This window comes from Coturnix japonica, chromosome 3 (assembly GCF_054131305.1).
Source record: "Coturnix japonica strain WE chromosome 3, WE-NBRP24, whole genome shotgun sequence".
NCBI classification, from domain to species: Eukaryota; Metazoa; Chordata; class Aves; order Galliformes; family Phasianidae; genus Coturnix; species Coturnix japonica.
The window spans coordinates 101,290,562-101,306,969 of NC_140665.1; the positions used below are offsets into that span (position 1 = coordinate 101,290,562).

General features: G+C 52.6%; 1 protein-coding gene across 4 annotated transcripts; it reads right to left on the bottom strand.

Annotated features, from left to right (window-relative positions):
• Positions 1-31: 31 nt before the first annotated feature.
• CTSB (cathepsin B) lies at positions 32-8,298 on the bottom strand. Of its 4 annotated transcripts, none has more exons than XM_015859826.2 (10): positions 8,251-8,298; positions 4,440-4,591; positions 4,256-4,341; positions 3,592-3,706; positions 3,371-3,489; positions 2,817-2,902; positions 2,469-2,615; positions 2,018-2,134; positions 1,499-1,627; positions 32-1,408 (listed from the first exon to the last, which is right to left on the bottom strand). In XM_015859826.2, exons 2-10 carry the CDS (start codon positions 4,563-4,565, stop codon positions 1,311-1,313), a joined length of 1,023 nt encoding a protein of 340 aa, XP_015715312.2. In that variant the 5' UTR covers positions 4,566-4,591; positions 8,251-8,298; the 3' UTR covers positions 32-1,310. The 4 variants fall into 4 exon arrangements, with proteins under 4 accessions (XP_015715312.2, XP_085400404.1, XP_085400403.1 ...); XM_085544278.1 differs by lacking the exon at positions 8,251-8,298 and adding an exon at positions 5,672-5,791; XM_085544277.1 differs by lacking the exon at positions 8,251-8,298 and adding an exon at positions 5,524-5,631.
• Positions 8,299-16,408: the final 8,110 nt, after the last annotated feature.

The window sequence follows — 16,408 nt, forward strand, 5'->3', positions numbered from 1 at the left end:
TTCAGCCCATGAAGCAGAAGTGACCACAAAGTGTTGGAGAAATCATTTATTGGCACAGTCGTTTCATTCAGACACACCAAAGTTCTGTTTGAGTAAGCAAAGATACGGGGCTATTTTACAGTACAAGGGGAGAGGCTGCTTCACTCACTGTCAGCCCTGTGGCATTAGCTCAGCAACATATTCTGTGCTTCAAGAGGGAATACAAAGCTCTTTCATTACATTAGCATTGGCAGTTCACACGATTCCTCCTACACTTATTACACCTCCCACCCCCCCAAGTAAAAAAAAAAACCCTATAAGGTTATTTCTTCCTTGACACCTGTGGCTCAAAGAAAGCTTTAGTGGTGTGCAAATTAGCAAGATACCTGCAGGCATCTGCATCAGCTCCCTGCAGCAGGGTTGGGGAACACCCCTTGTTTGCACCCAGCATTCAGCATCTGCAGTCCCAAAGCACCACACTGACTTGCTAAAAGCAGCACCCCTGCCAAGGCACGACCCAAAGCACAACCGAGCTGCCTTGGATAGAAGCAGCTCTTCCTTTCCAGCACGCTCCCAAGTGCTGCAGGACATTTGATCAGAGGCTCGTGGAGCTCAGGCCAGGCCTTTCCCTATGATCAATAACCCCAGACTACAGCAGGAAGGAGGAAAAAAAAGAGTTAAGAAAGGAGTGGTTTAAAAAGCAGTCAAAATAATGGAGCAGTGCGCAAAAGGATTTATCAAAGGCAGGAGGGCTCTGTGCAGCTCCAGCCAGAGCCAGCCCCACATCAAGTTCTTCAGTTTCTTCTCATTACAAAGCCCTAACCTACCCAGCAAGGCACAGGCACTCTTGCACACCCTGCTCCTATTGGGTACCAACAGCCGGACCAGCCCAGCCACAGGTGCACAAGCCATGCATAGATGCAGCCTGCATGTCCTACCTCTGCTGCCCCACCAAGTTCCTATTCCCAGCACAATGCTTCCCACCTCCCAGTAATACAACTAGACTGGAAGGGCTCTGAGTTACCCAAAAACTACAGCACATAGGGCCAGAGAGCCCTCCAGGGAATGCCCTCATGCTGTGACCCACCAGGGCTTGCAGACAGCAGCTCACACCAATAAGGGTCCTGCCACCTCCAGCTCCACCGTACAACTAAAACCAGAACGAAATAAAAAGATAAAAAGCTTTTAATTAAAGGAACCTCAACTATAGTCTCTTAAGAGTGGGGGGGGAGGGGGCTCTGCGCCCAACCCGCTATCAGTTAAAAGCATCGGGGGACTGGGGATTATTTGTGTGGTGTGATCAACTCATCAGCAGTGATGCGGGAGGATGGTTACACCCTGGTCCAGTATTGCTCTGTCCTGGGGACGCCAGCCACGATCTCGGACTCAATGCCACAGTGGTCCTCTCCACGAAGGATCTTGAAGAAGCCTGGAAGGATAACATGAAGAGAAGTCACCTCCCTCTCTATACCAAACACCCAAGGAAACCCTCCAGCACCAACAGCTCCGTGCTCCTCACCGTTATCCCCCCAGTCGGTGTTCCAGGAGTTGGCAGCCAACCAGTACGGGGTCCCATTGTCGACTCCCCAGCCCAGGATCCGGATGGCGTGGCCTCCAACCTGCTCCCCTGACACATGCTGGTACACCCCTGCAAGGCAACACGTCAATGGCCTTCTGCTGTACAGCACCTATGGATTCTACGCAAAACCCCAAAGACCAGCTGAGAACGTGGGGTTATTTTGTTAAATGCACTCAAACCCAAAGCTTAAAATGGAACAAGGGAGAGTTTGGAAGCACTGACACAGGTTGCCCAGTGAGGTGGTGGTGCCCCATCCCTGCATACAGCCAAGGTCAGGCTGGATGGGCTCTGAGCACTGATGGAGCTGTAGGTGTCCCTATTCAGTGCAGGCAGTGGGACAGATGGCCCTGAAGGGTCCCTTGTAACTCCAGCAGTTCTACTGTGAACTTCAGAACTCCCTTCAGACTTGCAAAAGAGCCACACAGATGCAGCAGGAAAAGCCTTGGTGCTGATGCTCACCAGATTTGTACATCAAGAAGTCCTCGTAGACAATAAAGGCTCCTTCCACTGGGCCATTCTTGTAGATCTCAGCCATGATTTCCTTCTCACTGCGAGGGACACCGTATGATGTGATGCCTAGCAAGGTAAAAGAAGTCCTACTATTAGCACAGCACAAAAGAGCCCAGCAGACCTTCGGATAGCTGCACCGTGACTCAGTGAGCTCATGCCAAGATGGTTTTTCCTACTCTGGAGACCATCACACAACCCAGCAGGGAAAGTGGGCTCCAACCCATTTCCAGAAGGAACCATTTAACTCCAAGTCCTACTTCTGTACCTCGTGTACAGAACCAACACCAGCTCCTCCATCTCAATTAATACCAACTCCATCTGATAGGCTTATCTGTGCCCCAAGAACCAACCATCCTGAGGGTCTGAGTTCCTGAGCAGCATTGGAGGCCACATCCCTTACCGTAGTGCTTGTCCTCCTTGTAGGAAGGTGAGTAGCCAGGTTCGCAGTGCCGGCTGCACCTGGGGGTTTCTCCTCCCTCCCCAGTGCAGGGTGGCCGGGAGCCATTGACGTGGTGCTCACAGGGTGGGATGGTGTAGGGCCGGCAGCCTGGTAAGGGCAGAGATGCCATGAACTGACTGTCCCCCAATGCCCCCATTCCCAACAGCAAGAACCAGGTGGGCCCAAGGCTCAGCCCTGAAGGAAGGAGCAGCTGCTGGGATGCAGACCAGCATGTCCCCAAGGACACGATCCTATAAGCAAGCAGAGACGCTCCTCTTTGCTTTCACCAGTGAATATACCAGGACTTACCCACATGGGAGTCGTAGAGACCCCCAGACACAAGGCCCCTCTCTGTCCAGTACCTCCATGCACCAGAGGGGTATCCACCATTGCACCTGCAGAAAGAGGCAGCAGTATGAGCTCCAGCCTGCTCGGAGCCAAAGCCATTCCCTTCCAAGGGAGGAACTGAGCCAGTCTGGGACAAATAGAGGGAAGCATTCTGCACATCAATCCTTTAAAGTCTAACAGCAAGAAGCTAAGAGAACCTATGTCTAAGGCTGCAGTGCCTGGAGCCTCCTTGCCATCTCCCTAATCACCTTCTGCCACCATTGCTTGATAAACCTGTCTGCCAGCCCTGCTCCCAAAGAACACAAAAAGCCACAGATGAAGGGCTAGTGCCTGAAAACTAAGCCTTTGTGGTTAGTAGAATATCCTTTTGCCAGCTAACATGATACGCTTGCCCTCTCTACATAAGGTGATCAGGGATGGGGCAAGACGAGATGCATCAATATCAGGCACCTCTGGGTTGTGTCTCTGCTCCTCCCACCCACCCTTGAAGCAAACAAGTGCCAGGAACAGCTCACCCCATGCCGCACTCGAAGCCACAGCACGACAGCAAGTCCTCCGCCGACACCTCCACGCTCACCTTGGCATTGGTGTGAACACAGATTCTATCTGAAATGGCTTCCACAGCACCAAAAGCCTGTGGGTAGCACCCAAAAGACATGGGAAGGCCATTAGAGCCATCCATGAGAAGAGAAACCAAACTCTATACCAGCACGATCCGAAACCATCATGTCCTTACCCAGCAAGAGCCACAGGAGCCCTGGTCTCTGATCTCGCTGATGGTGGGACAGTTGGGCCACTGCTTCCTTGAGTCAAAGGTATCCGGCAAATCCATATCCGCAGCAAAATCTACCCTGCAAAGGAGAAAGAAGAAGGCTTGTTACGGCCTCTGAAGGTGACCTGGAGGAGGAGTGCTCTTATTATTTGCCTACTTAAGGAGAACAAACACTTCTGAAGTCTTCAGGTCGGGTCAGCAGCTCCTCCAGTGCTTTGAGTTTCAAGGATTACAACTTTACATGGTCACTCAAGTAGCTGGCAGGACGCACCCACATCACACAGGGTGGTGATGCAATGGAATAGGTCACCCAAGGAGGCTGTGGATGCCCCATCCCTGCAGGCATTCAAGGCCAGGCTGGATGTGGCTCTGAGCAGCCTGGGCTGCTGGTTGGTGACCCTGCATATAGCAGGGGGGTTGAAATCAGATGGTCATTATGGTTCTTTTCAACCCAGGCCATTCTAGGATTCTATGAAGGGCCGTAATGACCTCAGTGCCAGGAAAGCTTATGGAGCAGATCATCTTGAGTGAGACCATATGGAAAAGACCCTCCCCAACCCCTACAGAGACTCCAGGAGTACCCACAGCAGCTCCTGCAAGGCTCCCCATACCCTCTCCCATCACTCACCTTTCAGGGAGCTTGGGCCCACCCAGGAAGGTGCCACAGAGCTTCTTCACATAGCTCATATCAGTGTTGTGGAAGTTGTGCCCTGCCTGGACAGAGACACAGTCACCGTGATGAGACTCCCAGCTCACATCTCAACCCAGGTTGTCCCTCAATGTACCCCCACCAAGCCCACACCAGCACTCACCTTCCAGGTGGTGTTGAGCTTGTTTATGTGGTTGACCAGGTCACTGGAGAGGGGTGGGTAGTAAGGAATGCTGCGGGCATTGGCGAAGGCCACCAGGACACACAGGATGGACAGGGACGGCCACATCTTGGCTGCTGAATGGGACACTGCACCTGCAACCAGATTTGGGTATGGCTGAGAGATGTCCCCACCTGAGCTCTGGTCGACAGAGCACCACATGGGAGGAAAGGTCAGGAAGGACACAGGAGCACAGTAATAACTCCCTCCCTGCTGCTCAGAAGCGATCAGACACTGCAGCCTTGCAGGATTAACAGCAGCAGGAAAGTCCCTTCTGAAGCAGATCCAAGGGATTGAACTTAGTGGGTATTAGAAGCCACAAACTCACTGGAACATCCTCCAGTTGGACGGGACCCACAGGGATCACTGAGCCCAACCTCTGTCCCCACACAGCATCCTCGAACTCCATCCCTATGGCTGAGAGTGGTGTCCCATCACTCCATGCCCTTTATCCCCCACTCTTCCCTCTTGCAAGCCCAGGTTTAAGCCCTGCTGGCCCAACAGGCCAAAGCAGCCCTGCAGCTGCAAGAAGAGATAAGGACACACACACACAGCCCCATGCAAGCCGCCTCCACCCACTTGCAGCCAAGTTCAGCCCTTCCAGAGAAGCAAGCCCAGCAGGAGTGCCCTACTTTCCACCAGCAGCAAACCCAGATGGCTGCAGCCAACTGCATAAAGGAGCTCTTTGCTTTATTTCATTTCCCCACTATTTATTGACTCTTCCCCCCAACCTCTCGATACCTTCAGCAACACTGCATGGCTCACACGATCAGCTTGAAAAGGACCTCACAGATCATTTAGTTTCAAGCCCCCCCTGCCATGGGCAGGGTTGCCAGCCATTAGACCAAGCTGCCAGCAAGGTCCTCCCACCCCAAATATCACTTCTATAACACATTTGCTCACATAGAGGTTTCTCCCATGCCAGAGGACGGGCCCCTGCTGCAGGGCTATAAATACCCCCCCTCCTCCACCCCTAGAGCAGCCAAGCTTGGATTTCCTGGAGCAGAACACAGACAGGAGCAGCCACCTGATCCCTGTCTGTTTGCATCAGGGTGCTCACAAATATGACCGTGACGGACAACCCAGACCAGCCAAACCGAAAGGAGACACCGCTCTTTTCCAGGCACTTTCCCCTTTGAGCAGCGCTTGCATTTCATGCAGCACAGTTTGCTTACACCCCGAAATGTGGCTCACAGCCAGCAGCAGCCAAATCTCCCCACGGCAACCTCCAGAGTCACTGCAGCAAGCAAAGCAGCTCCTCCCCAACCTGCAGCAAGCTTTGCTTGCAGGGATATGGGATGGGGGGGTTGGTGCTCCCAGCTGGATGAGGCTGAGCACCCTGTGACTCCATGCAGGGGGTTGGGGTAAAGATGGAAGGGGAAAGCCCAGCTCTCATGTGATTCCTCCCTCCCCGCCCCCATGGATTTAGCAATAGGGCCCCGTGCAGCAGCACATCTATCTATAGAAGAGCCCAGGATGCATTTCCGCCTGGGGGAAGTCACGTGAAGCTCTGCCACCATATCTCTGTGCCCGCAGATAAGGCCGAAGAGCACGACAGTTCAACAGCTCCCCAGCAGTGCTATCATGCACCATTCTCACCCCCTTCCACCCCATGGAGCTGTGCAGCCATTTCAGATGCTGAGAGCAGCACTAACACCAAACTGGCATCAGCCACAGCACCTACAGAAACCCACTCTTGGGTTGTCTGTGCATACAGCCTGATATCACCCTAAGCAGATGCAGCAGTGAGATCTGCCTGCAAGGAGGCATCGCTCCTCTCCATCCCTGCTGAAGTCAGAGGTTCCGTGCCCTCCTCTCACAGCCAGACCTATAAACACACAGACAGAGATGCTCAGCCTCCTCCCATTGCAGTTGTCTATGCAGCAGCAGCTGAGCAAAGCTTTCCACTGCAAACCCCACCGCAGAGGTCGTCCCCCTGTCAGCCCAGCTCAGCACAACACTCATTTCCCTGCTCTCCCTGCACAGGAGGAAAAGAAACCACACCAAAATAAGCAGAGCAGCTCACATGACCCACTCTCAGGCTGGGAGATAAGGCAGAGCACTGAAGCACACTCAGCATAAGGCCCAGAGCCCTCTAGGCATGCAGGGATGCACACCCATCCCAAAGCGTCTATGGGAGATAACATCTAACCCATCACCAACCCCTCCAGGGCACCCAAGTCATGTGTCCTCCTCCTGCAGGAGCCCTTGGCCCCAGAAAGGAGCTTTGTCCTTTGTTCTGGCTCCAGTGTTTGTGTATGACTGAGCCACAAGGCAGCGTGCAAGCAGTGAGCAAGTCCAGCTGGTCAACCAGCCTGGCTTGTTGGCTGGGGGCATGCACCAAAACTCATTCCTTGCCAGGAAAGCCTGAAGAAATATAGCAAAAAGAAGGTTCACGGTGCTCATGTTTGGTGCAGGCTCTGAACCCTGATGGAGCTGTGGGTGTTCACTGCAGGGGAACTGCACCAGAAGGCCTTTAAAAATCCCCTCCAACATAGGCAACCCTATGACGCAATGCTCATGTAGAGAGCTGCTCCCAGATGCAGCCACACTGATTTCTCTCTTCCTTTTCCTATAAACTATACAGCCCAAGCACTACCTAGGCTCCTCACCCTAAAAACCACCAGCCCCAAGAACCAAGGGGGGGGATGAGCAGCATGGATGGGGCTGGGGGTGAGCACCATGGATGGGGCTGGGGGTTGAGCAGCATGGATGGGGCTGGGGGTGAGCACCATGGATGGGGCTGGGGGTGAGCACCATGGATGGGGCTGGGGGTGAGCACCATGGATGGGGCTGGGGGTGAGCACCATGGATGGGGCTGGGGGTGAGCACCATGGATGGGGCTGGGGGGGAGCACCATGGATGGGGCTGGGGGGGAGCACCATGGATGGGGCTGGGGGGGAGCACCATGGATGGGGCTGGGGGGGAGCACCATGGATGGGGCTGGGTGTTGAGCACCATGGATGGGGCTGGGTGTTGAGCACCATGGATGGGGCTGGGTGTTGAGCACCATGGATGGGGAGGGGGATGAGCACCATGGATGGGGAGGGGGATGAGCACCATGGATGGGGCTGGGGGTGAGCACCATGGATGGGGCTGGGGGTGAGCACCATGGATGGGGCTGGGGGTGAGCACCATGGATGGGGCTGGGGGTGAGCACCATGGATGGGGCTGGGGGTGAGCACCATGGATGGGGCTGGGGGTGAGCACCATGGATGGGGCTGGGGGTGAGCACCATGGATGGGGCTGGGGGTGAGCACCATGGATGGGGCTGGGGGTGAGCACCATGGATGGGGCTGGGGGTGAGCACCATGGATGGGGCTGGGGGTGAGCACCATGGATTGGGGTGGGGGTGAGCACCATGGATTGGGGTGGGGGTGAGCACCATGGATTGGGGTGGGGGTGAGCACCATGGATGGGGGGGGTGAGCACCACGGGACAGCCCCAGCGGCCGCCAACACCATCCCCTTGGTGCCAGCTGGTCTCCTTTCAGCCAGCGCTCGGAAAGGGAGGTTTCCTCCCCATCCATAGGGAAAACAAGGCTTTATCTCCCCTCCCCTCTCCCTCTCCGGGTTACGGTGCTTGTTTTTGGGCCGCTGTTACCTTTGAAACAAAGCTCGCCCGCAACCTCAGCCCAAACCAAAAGCACCAAATGCAGCTGGAAATGGAAGGACACGAGAGCTCTGCCCTCACATTCCCAGCGATGAATGGGGTGAACCCACCCCCCTTAACCCCACCGAACCCCATTCCTTACCTGCCCCACTGCAACGCTCCGCACCGCGCCCGGCCCCACTGCGGCTGCAGATGGAGGAGAAGGGGAGGGCAGGAAAAACAGAGGGGAGGGTAAGAGAAGGACCGCCCCGACGTAACAGCGTCTGCTCGCTGCCCTATTCCAGCCCTCCCCGGCTCTACCCATAGGGCTGTGCTTTCCTAAGTCCCTGCCGGCTGCAGTCTGCTTGCATCCCACTGAGACTCGGTGTGGCTCAATCACAGCACTGCAATCACATGCACTTTTATGTGTTTGCTTTTGGATTATGGTTTGCATTCCCAAAGCATAAAGAAAAGCGTGGAGAAAAGCACAGCGAAGTGTTTTACTCTTTGCTGGTTAAAGATTATATCGAAAGGCAGATACTGATCCAAAGGTCTTTGCTCACAGTGCATCCAAGCAGTGAGATCTTCAGTTTTCAGACATAAGGGCTGCCATTGCTCTGCCTTCTAAACCAAAAGCAGCCATTGAAATGGGAATGTGCCAAAAACACATGGCGGGGTATAAAAGGCAGCAGGAAAACTTCGAGGTTTATAGAGAAAATAGAAACACTTCCAAATGAGTTGAATGTAAAACCCTTCCCATAATGCACACAGACAAATAGATGGGGGAAAAGGGGAAGAAAAGTGCCTGGTCATTCTCTAAAGAGAAGCTTTAGTGATCTCAGGGTCTGGAATGGGAAGTGAAACCATCTCTTAGGATGACCCACAGTGCTCAGAGTCCTTGCAAAAAGGGATCTGAGATGTCAAAGAACACAGTAAAGGCACAGTAATTATTGCACCAGGGTATGGGATACAGCCTTTTCTAAGCAAAAACCTTGGTTTGGTTTGGGATAGGAGACCAGCGTGCTTCTCCTTGTACCCAAAGCCTGTGCTGCAGGTTCTTGTTGGATGCATGCCTCCACATTTTGCCTAATTCACCCTAATTGGCAGCTTGTAAGCACTGTGATTTGACTGCCAAAGCAGCACCGTGATACATTCTTTTGAAGGTCTTTTAATGTTCTCTCCCTCACCTCATTCCCACATAGAACCATAGAATGGCCTGGGTTGAAAAGGACCGCAGAGATCATCCAGTTTCAACACCCTGTGCAGGGCTGCCAACCAGAAGAGCTTTGGAGCACTGCAGCCCTCCTAGAGCATCTTCTGCTGATGGTCCATCCTCCTCCCATTCTGCCCTGCATGTGTTTGCAACAGAACATCTCCCCCCAGGTAAAGATGGGCCCCCTTCTAAGCCCCTTCTGCTTTACAGCTCCCTGCGAGGCTGAAAGTCCCTTCTGGTGTTATTTATTACTCTGGACCCATGCAACAGCATCCTCCCCCTTGTTCCCAGCAGCTCCTTGCAGACAGGGAACTCCGGTTGTGCAAGCCCTGGTGACTCAGTGTGCTCACGAGGAAGCGGGTGACTCAGGAATGGGTGACATAAGCAAAAAAGCTTCACTGTGGCTGGAAGGCACTGAGTCTGCATCTGAGTGAATCCTCAGCTGAGAGATGATGAGAGTAGGATCACACACGATGTGGGAAGTTAAAAGCAGGGATATTGTTTGTGCCACTTGGGACCTCTATTCCCAGTGCATCCCAACTTTGCTTTGGGAAAAGGGGGTACAGATAAATCTTGCCCCTAAGGCAAAGCAAAATCCTTCTCAAAATGAAACTCAAATAGCATTTTCACACTGGAACAGGTTGCCCAAGGAGGCTGTGGATGCCCCATCCCTGCAGGCATTCAAGGCCAGGCTGGATGTGGCTCTGGGCAGCCTGGGCTGCTGGTTGGCGACCCTGCACACAGCTGGGGGTTGGAACCAGATGGTCATTGTGGTCCTTTTCAACCCATATTATTCTATAATCCCATGATTTCCCATGTTTTGTAACAGAAGGTTTGTCTTGGTTCCTTTGCTCCCTGATGTCCGTCTTCCTTTGACTTCAAGCAAACAGTTGACCATACTACATCTACAATGCGCTCAAGTGAGTGCCAAACTTCTCTCATCCAAAGGCCAGGCTGGATGAGGCTGTGATGTAACCTGGTCTGGAGGGAGGTGACCCTACCTAGAGCAGAGGGTTGGAACTGGATGATCTTAAGGGTCCCTTCCAACCCAAACCATTCTATGAACCTATGATTCTATCTCAGCCCCTTTCTGTGAGCACCAGCTCCTGACCTCCTCCCTTTATTGCTTGCTGAGCTTACACTTTGGGGACACCTGACTGCCACCTCTGCCCTGGCTTGTGATGGAAAGTGAAAGCTGGCTGTCCCTCCTGTGGTTTCCCCCTGCTCAGATGTTGGGTTTGCATAAGAGGAACTGATGTGGGACTGATCTCATGCTTCAGATAGAAACCTCCAGCTGGCCCTGGGGGAGGAAAGCCTCTGAAAAGAAGAAGTTGGAGAGCAATCAGGGCTCAGACTCACACTGTGAAAATCTGCATGGAAAGCATTTTTCTGTGGGTTCTTGAGACATGGGCAGAGTTCAACCCCTGGCTCACACAGCACCTCCAATGGCTGAGAGCAGTGTCTGGAATCTTATCACTGTCACTGAAGTTATCTCTGTCTCATTACACAAAACACATCTTTTGGGAATACTCTTAGGTTAACATGCTTGTCCTGTGTTTGGCGTGGGTAGATGATATAAGGGATAGAAGCTGTGTCACAGAATCATACTGTAGAATGGCCTGGGTTGAAAAGGACCACAATGACCATCTGGTTCCAACCCCCTGCTGTGTGCAGGGTCACCAACCAGCAGCCCAGGCTGCCCAGAGCCACATCCAGCCTGGCCTTGAATGCCTGCAGGGATGGGGCATCCACAGCCTCCTTGGGCAACCTGTTCCAGTGCGTCACCATAGACACACCAGCTCCTTTGCAGAGCCATCATCAACCAAGGAGCAATGGTTTTGGTCTATGGGAGGTGTCTCTGCCCATTGTGGGGTTGGGTCTGGGTAGGCTTTAATGGCCCTTCCAAACCAAACCATCTTGTGATTCAATCAGCTTCCCCATTACAGAAGGCACAATCCAACAGAGCCCATATGGAGAAAGCAGGAGCCTTGGTCTTTGGGACTGAGCTACAGCCACTTTGCTGGGCAGCCTCTCTCCTTCTACCTGCAGTAATGGGAAAGGCTGACTGCCTCCCTGCAAGAAGGGAAACGTCCCAGTACTCTTCAGAAATGGGTGTTTGTGCTGCTCTTGTGAAAGGTTATCACAGCAGGCACTGTGCCATGTACTCAATGACGTGTGTTGCACCCTTAGTGCACTGCTGGCCTCCAGGGACACATTCTTTCCCCATAACCCTATTCCTTGCTCTCTGCTTTATTTATACATGAGCCCTGAGGGTGGAAGTGGAAATAGGAAGAGGAATGGTAGGACTGGAAACTGGGGTCACTCCTAAGGAGCTGGGACAGGAAGGACAAAGTGCCGGGAGGGTTTGCTGAGGGACCACAGACTGAGAGATGGCTGCCTACCAGCCAGCCTGGGGCTGTATGGATGATTTAATTGGGATGTATTTAGAAAGTAACCATTCTGCTTGGGGTTTTGGTGGTTCTTCATGCCATCTCGTGGTCAAGGGAGGCTTTGCAATGAGCTGAAAGCTGCCCAGCTCCTGCTGTACCTTCCCTGGTCAGGGCTCAAGCTGCTTTTGGCCACAGCTTTGGGCAAGTCCTGTTCCTTGGAGGCAATTTCCATCATCCCATTCCATAGTCCTTTGGGGATGGCTCCCATAAGAAGCCGGGGCGTTTTGCTATTTCTCATCCCATCCCATTTTTACCTCCTGAGGGGAAGGTCCATCCTCCAGCAGTGGGCAGAGATGGGCAGGTTGGGGTTCATCCCACCTTCACCCCAGCCCTACACATGTGTGGCCATTGCCTCTGTCCCTCTTTCTACCCTCTCCTCTTTCTACCCCTCCTGAAATGAAGCAAAGGCGAATTCCCTTCAAAGGAGAGGAAAACCAGGAGGAGATGCGTTGCTGGAGGGGTGGAATCCTTATCTATGCCTGCAAGAGAGATTGAATCAAATCCCAGCCCTGTGACTCTGTGTCACAGCTCTTAGCAAGTATTGACCCATGCAGAAATTGAAGGGAGCATTACAGAGGCCTGCTGGCAGCTAAACAAGGAGCTCTGCCATCACAGAACAAAATACCTCCAAGACCAAAATGCCAGAAGAGTGTGCATGAGAAATGAACAGAGGAAGCCAAGGACCTGAAGGTATCAGTGGGAAGAGGATCAAACCTCTGCTACTGCCTAACAGGAGCCCGCATGTTTGTGAAGCTTGCTCATACTTTGCAGCTGCAGAGGTCTGAGCAAATAGCTCCTGGCTGGGGCAGCAGGGCTTCCAGCTGGGAACAGGGCTTGCCAAGGGATGCAAATAAGTGAGGAGAAAATGGGGTTTTTCTGTTTTGTTTGTGTGTTATTCATCTCTGGTCTCAGTGTTAAATGATGCTGTGGAGGTGGCAAAACACTTTTAGGTACTTAAGTGCACCAGTCTTGCTTTCATCAGCAAGTTTCCATTCCCATCTTAAGCTGGCAGTCCCTTTGCTGTGTCCAAGGGACTGTAAGGAGGGACGAGGGAATGAAGATTTGCTCCAGATCATCTCCTGGCAATGGAAATAGGAAGGAGTCCTGGAAAACTCCAGCTGGAGATGAAGATTGCAAAGGTTTGGGAAGCCTCCTTGCACAGCAAGCCCTGAGGTGCTAAAGACCTAACAATGATACTCAGAGCACGAGCTAGTGAGAAACAGCTTCACAGTGGGATTATCTGGGGGAGAGATGGGAGCATCTCGTGACCACTGTGCTGGGACAGAGCAGCCAGGTTTCTCTCAGGGCTCCTTTCCAAGGTCTCACCACCCCCGCTGCCTCCCAAGGCATTTTCCTACCAGCTAAATATATACAGCAGGAGGAAGGTAGAGAGTTGATGGGAACAGTGAACGTGTAAAGTTTTTCTATGAGGTGGCCTTTTTAATGTAGAGAAAGGGAGTAGGTGTCCCAGCACATGGCTTGGACAGCCCTTGTTCATGGAGCTGTTGGTATCTCCAGATGTGTCTGCATGGTGGGGACCTCAGCCTGTCATCCCTGTCTGACCCTGGGCCTTCATCCTGCGATGGATGCTAGCCATCATCAACATGAAATCATAGGTTCATAGAATGATTTGGGTTGGAAGGAATCCTTAGGATCATCCAGTTCCAACCCCCCGCTATAGAGAGGGGCACCTCTCTCTAGACTAGGTTGCTCAAAGCTCCATACAGCCTGGCTTTGAATCATCATACAACTGATTGAGTTTGAAGGGGCCTTTAATGTTCATCTAGTCCAATTCCCTGCAGTGAACACCCACAGCTCCATCAGTACTCAGAGCCCCATCCACCCAAATCTTGGATGTCTCCAGGGATGGGGCAGACACTGCCTCTCTGGGCAACCTGTACCAGTGCCACATCACCCTTACAGCAAAAAAACCTCTTCCTTCTATCCAATCTAAATCTAAATAGCGAGAGGTCACAGAATGGGCTGTGTTATCTTGGCCCCATGTGTCTACCAAGTGTCCAACCAAGTGTGTTGCAAAAGTTGGCCCCATCTCATGGTCCTGAGTCATTCCAGCATCAAGCAAAGTGATGTCCTAGCCCTGAGCTGGTACACAACCAAGGGAACAAACACCACAAAAGTGGGGAGCTCCTGCTGGGAACTGCTGTGTCAGGGCTTGGCCCTCCTAACATCATCCCCATCATCCTCCCTACTGCAGTGCTGGGCTGCACGTCCCAAGGTGAACAAACAACTGCCCCACAACAAAAAGGATATGAGCACCCGCTGAAAAAGCCAGGACCAGTGTTTATGCCAGAAGATGCACAAACATCTCAGATGAACTACCCTGACCTCCAGAGGAGGCTTATTTCTGCTTACCTCTGCATCCCCGGGGTAGCCCATAGCAGAGTTATTCTGGGATCCTGGTGCTGTTGTTTCCGCCTAATGCTATTTCCTTCAGTGCAGGGTCAGAGCCACCACTCTCACCATTGAAGATCCTGGGTTGCCCATGGTCCCCGGGATGTCTGGGGCTATCTGCAGGAGGACATCGACCAGAGGAGGAAGTGTTTTGACAGGAGCCAATGGTGCAGGAGCCGGGGAGGCTGGAGGGTGCCGGGCAAGGAAGAAAAACAGGAAGGTGATGGTAGATAAGGAGAAGAACCTGGAAGAGAAATATAGAGGAATCATGGAGGAAAGCATGGAAATTGAAATTCTGGCTTCTCCTACAGCAGATATCATGCTGCAAGAGGAAGCCACCAAGACAAAAGTGGTCCAGAGAAGTCTGTCATTGCATTAAGAAAATGGGCCCCAAAGGTAGGTGTGGGGTGATGTCCCTGATCTATGGGACAGGGTTTGGTGGGAACCCACAGTTTTGAATGAAACATCACATACCGTCACATAGCAAAGACTTGTGCCTACATACCCAGTCTGTTCAGCCTCAGGGTTCCCTTTGCATGTGTGCTAGTCATGCTAGAACAGAACAACCATGTTTTCCTATTGATTTCTATGGACAGCACCACGTTCCTGCTGGCCCCTCAGACCTATTCTCTGAGTATCACCTTAGAGCAGACTTCTCTTGCTTGTTCTGCATGACAAACTTGTCCTTTTTTCAAGTTTTTCCAAGTTAAAACACTGATCTGGATTAGAATCATAAAATCACACCACTGTTGGATTAAAAGTGAGCGATGCTATCATCAAATCCAGTCATCAATTAACAGTGCCAAATCCATCACCAAACAATGTCAGTAAGCACCACATCTACACATCTCCCCAATAGCTCCAGGGAATGGGACTCCAGCACCTCTCTGAGCAGCCCATTCCAATGCCCAGCAACCCATTATGTGACAAAATTCTTCCTGATATCCAATCTAAACCTTCCCTAGCACAGCATGAGTCCATTTCTTTGTGTTCTTACCATCTTACGTCCTGATCACAACTGTCTCCTTTGCTGCAGGCCTTCCCAGAGCACAGATAGGTGTGATGAGGGACATGTAGTATAGTGATCCTTCAGAATTGTTTCTTAGTCCTTGGGATGCTGGAAGTGTGTCAGGTCTAAGATCTCTTCACTCCAGGAAAGACTTTTTGGGGTGGTCCCCGGTACGTATTGATGGCCAGTCTGTGTTCCAGGCTTGTTCAGCTCAGTGCTCTATAGATGGGGTTGAAAGCAAGGACTTCATCTTTACTGACTGCTCAAAAAGACTCACTGCTGTGTCTTGGGGTTGCCATGACCATGTCATTGTAATTCCTCTCCTTGTGCTTTCTCTAGGATCCCCATCTCTCTGTCACAGGGTGGGACATGGCATGATGATAATATCTGGGTTATGGGAGCCAAAGTCTCCTAGCATTTCCAGGCATGGCATGGGAAGCCATGAGAATGGGGAACTCCAGGGGCTGTGTGGTCTCTCAGCATCCCACTGCTGCTTTGGGTATCTCTGGGTGTGTGCTGTAGTGGGTATCATGCATCCTAGTCTGGTGGGTCTGGATGTGGACGCGTGGTCCCACTGTGGGCATGACATAATTGGTGAGGTATGGGGTGATGCTGGTTGGGATGGGCAAGGGTGAGATCCCTTTTAGCCTTTCAGGTGGTAGAAGACAACCCTGAGACACGGTCTGCTCCTTGTAGTGGCTTTTCTTCTTCCTTACAGAGGGAGAAGAGAAGGTGGGGAGCAGGGGGTGGTGGCAGCCAGGTTGTCCTCTCCTGGGGGGTGGGGAGTCTGCATTTGTGAATGGAAATTCGCTACCATGTCCTTGCTTGGGGTTGTTATCTCTGCTGCTATTTTGGTCAACAAGAATCAGGCAAGCCCTTGCCAGACCCTGGAGAGAGGAGCCAGGAGAAGCAACAGGAGAGGGTGGGGAGTTGGGGCAGCTCCTCTGTCGTCAGAAGACGCCAATCCCAGCCAAGGTCTCCGCCAGTCCGGAGATAGCGGGGTCCTCTGGAGACGGGGCTCGGCCCGGGGTCATTGAGCTAAGTGGGATCGGTGACAGGCTGCACATGAGCGCTGATAAGAGCCGGATAACAGTAGCCAAACTCCCACGGCCTCGGCAGGCACGGCTGGGCACCCTGGGGACCAGTCAGTGTGGACCCCCACATTTGTTTTCACTGTAGTGGGGGAGGGAAATAGGTTCGCATCCCTCCCAGGAGGGAAAGTTGCATGGTAGGAGAT